This window comes from Watersipora subatra, chromosome 1 (assembly GCF_963576615.1).
Source record: "Watersipora subatra chromosome 1, tzWatSuba1.1, whole genome shotgun sequence".
NCBI lineage: Eukaryota > Metazoa > Bryozoa > Gymnolaemata > Cheilostomatida > Watersiporidae > Watersipora > Watersipora subatra.
The window spans coordinates 22668698-22681176 of record NC_088708.1 but is presented as its reverse complement, the minus strand read 5'-3'; the positions used below and the strand labels follow the sequence as shown (position 1 = coordinate 22681176).

Sequence of the window (12479 nt, the reverse complement as noted above, 5' to 3'; positions counted from 1 at the left end):
ATGCACCTCAGATTTTGTCCAAAAAATTCTAGATATCATAGCGACAGACCTTCATAGATATCATAAGAGCATGCTTGCATTCTAAAATATTTACATTTTTAGCTCTAAAAAGCTATTCAACACAAAGTTGTTTAGCTATAAACCAGCTAGAACTGTCACGAGCATATAGTTGGTAGATCATACATGTAGGTCGTAATATAGTAAGAGTTTATAGCTATAGTCCAATAAAGAGAGTACACTTACTTTATGGTTGGCAGCTGATATATATTTTGTCTGTACCTAAACCTCGGTACCTAGTTGTGCTTATGTACTTGCAGAAGATCAGACTGTGCCTATGGCTGGTAATACACTCTCCATTGCTCTACCCTTTTTCTCTTGTCCCTCAAACTCACATCACTTGCTTTCACTTTATGGTTATCTTCCACCTAATAGATAATCAGTTTAATTTCTAACGAAGTTGATGATATTATTTATTGCGCAACTCAAGCTGAGATGATTTTATTTTTTGCATTCGTATGTATCTGATCTATCCCCAAATTGACTGAGCATTGTGGAGACTTCTATATCTATCGCGAATCAAGTATGGCAAAGATGGTGAGGATTTTTGTGGCATGCTGTATCCAAGATATGATATGGATGGTCTGATTATGAATCGTTATACTTTCAATATCATTGGAGATTTTGTTTGTTGATTTATTTAGATCTGACTGCCAGTATGTTTCAAGATTAAAATCGACAAAACTTGGTAGCAGTTGAAATGCTCAGAAGAAAAAGACGAGCCCGAAAATATGTTAATAGTCGCTCTTTCTGTTTATAAGTTATAGATATACATTATTGTCTCATCAGCATCCAGTAATCATTTTTACGCAGCATTTAGAGAAAACCAAAGGGACAAGTCTTAACCAACCTACCTTTTAATCGTTTGAGACATCTATAGCAATGTATCTGAGGTTATATTTGAAGTTTTATTCCAACAATTATGAGCAAATACAAAACAAAATATATATCAGTAGAGACGCGCAACGCAAAAGCCGATGTCAATAACTAGAGGGACAGGTAACCGCTCCGCTACTGATGCTATTTTGGGAGAACTCTGGCACGTCTTTTTCTTTTGAATGTGTTAACTATGTCAAGTCTTTCAGATTTCATTCTTAAACATTAAAACATCTTAGTTTTAGGTAATCATCCTGGCAGTCAGATTACCTGCTAATCTAGTCAGAAACTACAAACAAAATCTTCGACGATAGAAAATATCTATACATTTTGATAAAATCTATAATTTGATGTGATCACATCTTGAAGTTTCTCTTTATAAGGAGGGATATCTATGATAATAAATGTCATCTATTATGATTATAATATTGACTCGCTGAAATAGTAATAATCGTACAAGGTGATGTACACATACATACTCTTACTAGGTATATACATGTACCAGAAATGTCAGTGTGAAGGGACAGAGTGCCTGTGTTAAGATTTACTTCATTCTCCTGGTATTCTCACAATCTCGTGTGCTCTTAGACTGTCACAACTGGTGTATAGTGCTTGATTCATCTACAATAGTAGACCGTATTGAGTGTCTTTGAGTGACCCATACAGAAGTAACTCTGGAACCCTCTTTACATCGTATGCTGGTTTGTGGCGCTCATCAAAAATGTCCTCGTTTGTTCACTCACGGTTGGATTATTTTGAGATGTATACATAGAAGCAATACATATGCTTCTATGTATTGCTTACAGTGATACTAGAGCTGAGAGAGGTGCAGCTGGCCTTGCTCGCCAAACCTGGAGCAAATGTGAACTCAAACATGGAAAGTTTCCCTTCTTCCACAGAGCACTTGCCACCCATTACTTCAGATGCCCTCTCATCCTCTGCTCTTCTACCTAGTAGGTCTCTATGTTTGAAGTTTAACGATTTACTAGTACAGTAATCTCTCCCACTTCATGGCTTCAACTATTGCAGCTTAGCTATATTGTGAGTTTTTGACGGTACATGTATAGCAATTCACATCAGTCTCATCCCAAAGGTATAATGCAGAGCACCATTCTATTTATATGGACATCCCCTAGCAACGAGCTGCTTGATGTCAGTAATAAAAGTGGAATATCTTCCAAGGATATCCCGCAAGAGCTTTTCAACCATGAAATGGAATTTTGACTGTTCCCTCCTTCGTCTACAGAAAATCACCAATAAGTGCTTTCCATCATTTTGCTATCCTGATGCGGATGGCTTAAAATATCTAGCATTGACTTTACCTCTTTGACTCCCGTGTCGATCATACTTTGCCATTCAGTTCTCATTACTCTTTAACGGATTTCAGTATAGCATATACAGTGTGCTGGGCAAGTATACCGCAGGTAGAAGAACATAGTATACATGTATACTAGCCGAGCATTTATCTAGTCTATAGTCCTGCACTTCTTATAGTTACATTTATAGTAATTGTGAGATTTTAGAAAGCGGTTCAATTGTTCTGAAGTGTTAGAATTATGGCTAATACTTGAGAAGTATTTTTAATTTCTATTTCTAGGAAATTCTCAATTTGTGTGTTGGTTTGGAACGTCACCCCGTAAAGTAGTTGGATTACTTTACTGTTATCACTGACAGATTTTCATGGTTTGAAAACAAAAGGAAAGTTTTACATTAAATATGGATGTAATTTGATTATAGTAACTCAGAATGAGGCAGCTGAAACAGAGGTGGCCATATCTGTAGACAGTCCTACGGGTAAGAAATTTTGATTCTCTCTTTAATGCACTCTCAAGTTCCCAACTGAATGTATGAAGTTTCTTAGTTTGCTTTTCAAAGAGAAAATAGTTATAAAGTTGAATCTGGCCTTGCGTCCAGATATGATGTTGATCATTGTGCCATGTCATAGCGGATAGTTTTAACGAAGGTGATCTTTTTACTTTCATAAATGCTGTGTAAAGATAATCACGTTATATTGTAAGCATCCCTAAACCTATCATGTTATATTGTAAGCATCTCCAAACATATCATGTTATATTGTAAGCATTCCTAAACCTATCATGTTATATTGTAAGCATCTCCAAACATATCATGTTATATTGTAAGCATCCCTAAACTTATCATGTTATATTGTAAGCATCCCTAAACCTATCATGTTATATTGTAAGCATCTCCAAACATATCACGTTATATTGTAAGCATCTCCAAACCTATCATGTTATATTGTAAGCATCTCCAAACATATCATGTTATATTGTAAGCATCCCTAAACTTATCATGTTATATTGTAAGCATCCCTAAACCTATCATGTTATATTGTAAGCATCTCCAAACATATCACGTTATATTGTAAGCATCTCCAAACCTATCATGTTATATTGTAAGCATCTCCAAACCTATCATGTTATATTGTAAGCATCTCCAAACCTATCATGTTATATTGTAAGCATCTCTAAACCTATCATGTTATATTGTAAGCATCCCTAAACCTATCATGTTATATTGTAAGCATCCCTAAACTTATCATGTTATATTGTAAGCATCCCTAAACCTATCATGTTATATTGTAAGCATCTCCAAACATATCACGTTATATTGTAAGCATCTCTAAACCTATCATGTTATATTGTAAGCATCTCTAAACCTATCATGTTATATTGTAAGCATCTCCAAACATATCACGTTATATTGTAAGCATCTCTAAACCTATCATGTTATATTGTAAGCATCCCTAAACTTATCATGTTATATTGTAAGCATCCCTAAACCTATCATGTTATATTGTAAGCATCTCCAAACATATCACGTTATATTGTAAGCATCTCTAAACCTATCATGTTATATTGTAAGCATCTCCAAACCTATCATGTTATATTGTAAGCATCTCCAAACCTATCATGTTATATTGTAAGCATCTCCAAACCTATCATGTTATATTGTAAGCATCTCTAAACCTATCATGTTATATTGTAAGCATCCCTAAACCTATCATGTTATATTGTAAGCATCCCTAAACTTATCATGTTATATTGTAAGCATCCCTAAACCTATCATGTTATATTGTAAGCATCTCCAAACATATCACGTTATATTGTAAGCATCTCTAAACCTATCATGTTATATTGTAAGCATCTCTAAACCTATCATGTTATATTGTAAGCATCTCCAAACCTATCATGTTATATTGTAAGCATCTCTAAACCTATCATGTTATATTGTAAGCATCCCTAAACCTATCATGTTATATTGTAAGCATCCCTAAACTTATCATGTTATATTGTAAGCATCCCTAAACCTATCATGTTATATTGTAAGCATCTCCAAACATATCACGTTATATTGTAAGCATCCCTAAACTTATCATGTTATATTGTAAGCATCCCTAAACCTATCATGTTATATTGTAAGCATCTCTAAACCTATCATGTTATATTGTAAGCATCCCTAAACCTATCATGTTATATTGTAAGCATCCCTAAACTTATCATGTTATATTGTAAGCATCCCTAAACCTATCATGTTATATTGTAAGCATCTCCAAACATATCACGTTATATTGTAAGCATCTCTAAACCTATCATGTTATATTGTAAGCATCTCTAAACCTATCATGTTATATTGTAAGCATCTCCAAACATATCACGTTATATTGTAAGCATCTCTAAACCTATCATGTTATATTGTAAGCATCCCTAAACTTATCATGTTATATTGTAAGCATCCCTAAACCTATCATGTTATATTGTAAGCATCTCCAAACATATCACGTTATATTGTAAGCATCTCTAAACCTATCATGTTATATTGTAAGCATCTCCAAACCTATCATGTTATATTGTAAGCATCTCCAAACCTATCATGTTATATTGTAAGCATCTCCAAACATATCATGTTATATTGTAAGCATCTCTAAACCTATCATGTTATATTGTAAGCATCCCTAAACCTATCATGTTATATTGTAAGCATCCCTAAACTTATCATGTTATATTGTAAGCATCCCTAAACCTATCATGTTATATTGTAAGCATCTCCAAACATATCACGTTATATTGTAAGCATCTCTAAACCTATCATGTTATATTGTAAGCATCTCTAAACCTATCATGTTATATTGTAAGCATCTCCAAACCTATCATGTTATATTGTAAGCATCTCTAAACCTATCATGTTATATTGTAAGCATCCCTAAACCTATCATGTTATATTGTAAGCATCCCTAAACTTATCATGTTATATTGTAAGCATCCCTAAACCTATCATGTTATATTGTAAGCATCTCCAAACATATCACGTTATATTGTAAGCATCCCTAAACTTATCATGTTATATTGTAAGCATCCCTAAACCTATCATGTTATATTGTAAGCATCTCCAAACATATCACGTTATATTGTAAGCATCTCCAAACCTATCATGTTATATTGTAAGCATCTCCAAACCTATCATGTTATATTGTAAGCATCTCCAAACCTATCATGTTATATTGTAAGCATCTCTAAACCTATCATGTTATATTGTAAGCATCCCTAAACCTATCATGTTATATTGTAAGCATCCCTAAACTTATCATGTTATATTGTAAGCATCCCTAAACCTATCATGTTATATTGTAAGCATCCCTAAACTTATCATGTTATATTGTAAGCATCTCTAAACCTATCATGTTATATTGTAAGCATCCCTAAACTTATCATGTTATATTGTAAACATCTCCAAACCTATCATGTTAAAATAAGGCTTGTAACGACATGATGTTAATAAATTATTGTGAATGAATTTGGCCTAACAGGATCTTTGACTCCATATCAATTATTTTTAGGCGTATCGTGAAGTTAAAGTTAGAGCATGCAAAACAAGCTTATTATAAGCCATACAAATATGATATAGCTAATATAATATAACAACTGACATACTCTTTTAAAAATGGACATCTGGTGTGATATTTGGCAAATTTTATGGTTTTGTTGGTTCAATTTTACAGGTATTGTTTTCTGTTTTTATCAATGACACTCATCTTGTAGCATTTTAAGCTATAAATAAGTTAGCGTTAGACCCATGGCAGGTTTATCATAGTAGTGTAAACAATCCCAGTGGTAAGCGACCAGGTGTCTCATGCTAGTTCCTTTCGAATATTCTGTACACCCACTAGGTACAATGTCAGAGGATATCAGTCCTTCTTGCTCTGATTCGGGGATAGCCAGTGTCTCTACCGTATCGTTCTATGAAGAAGCTGATGCGCATCTACGAAAAGGTCATGTTAGATCACCGTATCACACGATTGACTCATTCCATTATCCAACAGATCACAATGCTGCTGGGAAACTCAGCTCCATGCTTGTCAAGGTTATTGTCTATCATGTACTACCGTGTTTAGCATATGATGATTGTAGCTGTGATGAATTATGTGTTGTATCTTGTCATATATAGTTTGTCTTTTATATGTTTTTTTCATCATACATTTTCTGGCTGGTGCGACTTTTACTCCAAACCACCCTTTAGTCTAGAAAATACGGTAGACAACACATTCAGCTTAGAGGAAGTGTGACATGGGAAGTTTACAAGCATTCCATAGTACAGTAATCCATCACTTTTCACTGCTCGTCAGGGCTGGCTTAAAACGGTTGAACGTAAGGGGAAATTTGCGAAATAGAAATTGATAAACTCGTCTTATAAAGTCACCTTTTCGTTAATTGCGAGTACTTACCTCATTTTCTTACGTTCATTAGACAATTTTGCGGGAAAATATGATAAAGGGTGTGACAAGGATTTTGCACTTTTTGCTCATATACTAGTTGGTCTTTTCTCCATTTATACTTTTGAATAGACAAGACAGTGGAAAGCTTTGCTTCTTCCTCGGCTTCCGTTATATTCACGACCAACTTAATAAATGGTGTTTATATTAGTGTGCTTACAGCATCATTATCAGTCGTTCATGGTTTTTTCTAACAGTTTCTCTCTAAGTTTGTGTGTGACTGTTCTAGATCCTGACTGATTTTGTTAGCTGATTTTCTATTTTTCGAGTTACATTTTTTTGTTTATACCATCATTTGTATGTAAAGGTGAACCTAGTGTAGTATATTGTATTTAAAGCTTATTTACAGTGGTTGTAGTCACCAAAGTCTATTCTGCAGGTCACCTCCAAGGTGAAGAGCTCTATAAACAAAGTGAAGGAAGATGCAGATCACTTGGATGTTATGTCCATCAGCTCGGGCATATCTGATGACTTTGACCTGCTCGCAGAGTTATCGGGTCAAGAGGAGGAAGCTGCATTCGTCTCTAAGCAAAACAGAGGTCTAAATGATGACCAGAGCTCCACAATTAGCACTGGATTGACTGAACGACCCAAGCAGATGGTTAGTTTTAATAATGTTATGAACTATTATTTGTTTGTCTAGCCACCATGACACGACACTTCCATGACACGACACTCCCATGACACGACACTCCCATGACACGACACTCCCATGACACGACACTCCCATGACACGACACTCCCATGTCACGACACTCCCATGACATGACACCTCCACGACATGACACCCCCAAATAGGCAGACAATGTAAGCAGACAATGTAAGCATTCTTAAAGATTACACTTACACATAATTTTAGTAGATTTTATCAGTGAGTATCGGTATATTCCTATCATTTGTGATCGTTTTTTATTTTTGAGGTCTGACTGCCAGGATGTTTCAAGATTAAAATTCACAAAACTTCATCACAGTTAACCGCTCAGAAGAAAAATACGTGTGAAATGATGTCATTAGTTGATATCGTTGCTATAGTTAATATCCGCTAGTGCGTTTAAGCTACAGCGTTACGGGTCTCTATTCTGTCGTTCCTGTTGCAACTATAGACATCATTGTAGCACTTTCACATGATCTGAGCATTTTAACTGTGATCAAGTTTTGTTGATTTTAATTTTGAAACATATTGGTAGTCAGATCACCTCAAATATTAAAAACAATTGCAAATGATAAAAAATACCTATACTTTCTAGTATACTTACCTTGTACTATACCAAGAATTTGTATTGCTAGTTGCCAAAAGAGGAAGTGAAGTAATACTAGTTTTGGGCAACTCGCCAACTCCAGGAGCTCAGAACTGCCGAATAACATTACGTAAAGTCTCGTCAAAGTTGTTGGACTTGAGTGTGGCTACCATATGATAATCAATAGATTTGGCATGCACTTGAGTATGGCTACCATATGATAATCAATAGATTTAGCATGCACTTAAGTATGGCTACCATATGATAATCTATACATATAGCATGCACTTGAGTATGGCTACCATATGACAATCTATACCACAGGTGTCAAACACATGGCCCGTGGGCCGCATGTGGCCCGCCACCTCATTTTATGTGGCCCGCGAGGGCTTAATTACTCATTCGCACGAGACTCATTCTCCCGCATTTATAACGTTGCTAGGCACACACCAACGCGAGTTATCTTGCCTCTGAAATTTATCTATTCCTTGTGTTGTTATTTTTACATTACATAAGAATAATTTTTATTAGTCAGAAAAAAAGTTTCTGGCCAATCAAACAAACGTACATATATGCCTCAGTGATCTCTCTGGCAAAAGTTATAACTAAATTACTACACCCATTGCGACATCTAAATGAACTGAAAATCATCGCTGTCACTTTAAAATTTATCGTTCGTGATCAATTTTTTTCAACTCCACAAGTAAATATGCAGATTCAGAAAGGGTAAGACAGTGAAAGACTGCATAAATCAAATTTAAACATTATTTTTAATGTTTCAAAGTTTCTACTAACTTTTAATTTTGTCAATTTGAATCGTTACACTCGAATAAAAATGCACTTTTTAGGCTGTCAACCATAGTCAGACAAAAGTTATCATTCAATCTCGATAGTATCATATTCATTCTTAGAGCTGCCCCGGAAGTCTGAAAAGTCAAGAACAGAGTTACTGAACATATGTGTCATGATCACAGAAACCATGGTCAAGTTATTATAACATTTAGAGTTATCTGCATTAACGGAAGGAGAAAATTCTCACAGTTATTTTGCAAAAAAAAATTTGATTCTAGCTTAAATACAGCAGATTTTATGGTCAATAAACTGAATGCATGTTTACCATCAGTGCGAAAACATAGTTCCGAGAAAACTGGTGTTAAAGTCTGAGAAACGAGAACCGATGCACAGATTTGTTTACATTTCAAAACGTCATAGCAACCAATATTAAGAGGTTGTGATGTTTATCTAGATTTCTGTCTTTATATCAAAAACATTATGCTGAATTTAAAAATCTAAACAGATTTTGGCTGGTTGTCATAGAAATGGCTGTATATCTATAAGAAAATGTATTACCTAACGTTGCAGATGTTAAAAACGGCTTGGCAGTGCCGCGATATTGAGCACAACCGTAGTATGATCAACAAAATGTTAAAAAAATAAAAACAGTAACATATTGCACATCATCGGTCACTCTATACTTTGATCTAGCAAATTCGAATAATTTTTCTTATAATCAAATCTTATAAAATCGAATAATTATTCTTATAATTAAATATTGTAAAAATCTTATAAGAATGGTTATGAATATCTCATGGTCATTCCCTTTACTTACATTGCTTTTGGCATCAGTTGGAATATCAAAGAACTCATTATAAGTGTCCAAGATGTCAGAATTATCCTTCAAATCGGCAAAAAAGAAACGATTACGTTTTTCGGACGCCATTTTTTAGTACTTCCTGTTTAGCATAGCAACGGTTTTAAGGGTTTTTCTGAGGTTTTAACACTTTCAAGTCTGGCCGCTTTAGTACAATCCTCCCCCCAGTGGCTGGCTGCTTTTGAGGTTTTCTATTTATATAATATGTCTACCATAATGCTAGTAAAACTAGGTATGAGCACACCATTGTGGAGCTGAAAACATGAGCTTTCATATCATACTAAATATGAGTTTATTCTGATAAATCTAATCTATGTAACTTCAAGACAAAGAATGCCTTTTCAAAGCAAAAATGATATTTTTCGTAAACAGAGTACAAGGTATTGCCCATTGCAGTAAATACTTTGATTGTATTATATCTACTTTTATTTATGTCTGACATGACATATTATTTCACATTAAGCCTATGATAAGACAAAAACAGTCAACACACAATAGTCTGTTTCCAAATTGCTCTCGCTTATTCCCAGTTCGTGGTGATCATCATCATTCATATCCATAGGCATATTACTATCTGAATTGGATCAACCACCAATTCTCCTATCCACTTCATCAGTAATCTAATACAATTATAATGGTTTTGTAGCTATTATTTATAAATGTATGAATAGCCCACAGCTTGCTTCCAAAATCGGTCGGTTGGGGCAGAGGTGGATTGGAAAAGGAGGATTATCCCCCCACACCCCACCCCTTCAATCACCCCACCCCCACCCTTCCTATCCCTCCATATCCCTGACTTCCTCTCCCCAACAGAGAGGAAGGGCGGGAAATATTTGCATGTAGAATGTAAAATATCCTACTTTGCAGCAGTATACCCTATAGAAGCAGTTTTAGAACTAGTCTAGTAATCTACTAATATTAGCCAGTAGTCACTTACATATCTAATAATAGTTTGGCCAAAGCAACTAATCATATGAGATGTGAGTGTGACCAAAGATTGGACTAAAAAGATGAGTTACAACCATCAGGAGTCTATCAATGAGTGTCTCTAAATCACCCATTAGTCAAGCCATTTCTTGACACACTAAATAAAGTGAAACCACACTGACATCTTTTACTCACTAAAGCTGTGATTTTCATCTACTGTGACTAATTCTGAGAGTATTTTCAGTTTTACTCGCCTTCCTCATCATCACAGTCATCTACATATTCACTATCACTATCACTTTTATTTACCAACTCATCAACATTTGCAGCTATTTCTTTGATGTAGAAAAAATCCTAGCAGCTTTCTCAAATTTTAAAAAAACTTGAGAAAGTTACAATTCTGACATAGCCTGAGATTTTTGTTAGTATTTCCAGTTTTATTTAAGCTAATGGCAAAAATCTTTTTTGTACACAAAGCTAAAACTCACGGCTATCAGAATATCGGCAACATTAGCCGATCCAAGGTCAAGAACTAGTACTATGAACTAGCATAACCGCCGTCGAATTATTTCGATGTCAGCCACTTGGAGAGGGCAACTCCAATCGAAATAATTCGATGTCAGTCTTGAAAGTGTTAAGCCATTTATTATCTAAACTGACTTCAGATTCAGAAAGATCACTCTTTGATTGGTCCAGAAGCACGTGTTACAAAAATCCTTACCAAAATTATAAACTCAGTTAGTGCAACTTTAAAGTCGAATAACTCAACTTCGTGATTTGCGACTTAACCATGGTTTCTGTGACCGCGACCCATATTGTTATTGTTTGAAACATGTTTATGACAGTTTATTTGAGTTATATTGGGATGTAGATTTGCTATGCTTTGAAGATAATACTCGTGAGGAAAAATTCGAAATTATAGTTTCGTGATTTTCATGTTCATGACTAACTGTACATGTATAAATAATATTCATAACTTTGTATTGTATGTAATAAATTACTAATTTTAGTCAAACATTGTATATTTTGTAATTTCTTTGGTGCAAGTCTAACTTTGTTTCAGCAAATAATTTTTTGATTTTTTGCTGCTTACATATTGATTTTGTGTTGCTGCCGTTGCAATTATTTAGTGTTTGCAGATTTAATGTGTGTATGCCAACAAATTCATGTTCTTAGCAGCTCACAATTTTTGATTTTACTGAAAGTATGCCCATGTTGATGGGTATTGTGTAACTTTTCTGATTTTTTTCGAAAACAAGTGTTCTGCATGTTTTGCTGTGCAACTGTTCTGTTTGCAACTTTAAGTAATAAAGTCAGAGTTATTTAATATCAAAGACTAGTTTAAGTTCTTTTATATTATTCGATTACATTTCATTACAATTATAAGTTGCATCTGGCCCTTTGAGGACAGCCATTACGCTGATGTGGCCCTCGGTGAAAATGAGTTTGACACCCCTGATCTATACATATAACATGCACTTGAGTATGGCTACCATATAATAATCAATACATCTAGCATAAGCAGATTATGAGGTCAGTTAATTATTATTGAAAACTATCAAATATTCAAAAGACTTGATATGAAGCATTTTAAATATCATTGGTAACAACGACTCGACGGGCTGATTACATTAAAATTACACAAAAATGCTGAGGTGAGACCTGATTTTTAAGTAAAGCATTAATGAGTTCAAGTGAAGGGCGGGTACTAGAAATATAGACAACAAATTGTATGGTATGAAATATCAACCGACTATGGATATCAACCATTATCGTGGCTAACTCCCCGTTGATGGTGGTCCCTGTGCTGATCAACTGACTATTGTTTGCTGACAGCTGGTTGACTGAAAGTTGGTCAACTGATGACTCCTGTTCGACTGACAGCCGGTCGGTCAACTGATTACTGGCCGACTGATGACTGGTCAACTAAAAGCTAGTC

General features: G+C 34.8%; 1 protein-coding gene across 1 annotated transcript in view; it reads left to right on the top strand.

Moving 5' to 3' along the window:
• The window catches only part of LOC137385899 (bridge-like lipid transfer protein family member 3B), a 51894-nt gene that overhangs the window by 28493 nt on the left and 10922 nt on the right, over positions 1 to 12479 (top strand). Inside the window, exons 15-19 of the mRNA XM_068072501.1 lie at positions 318 to 341; positions 1740 to 1886; positions 2671 to 2727; positions 6122 to 6315; positions 7104 to 7325. Of these exons, the coding sequence (XP_067928602.1) occupies positions 318 to 341; positions 1740 to 1886; positions 2671 to 2727; positions 6122 to 6315; positions 7104 to 7325 (644 nt within the window). The remainder of the gene's footprint in view (positions 1 to 317; positions 342 to 1739; positions 1887 to 2670; positions 2728 to 6121; positions 6316 to 7103; positions 7326 to 12479) is intronic.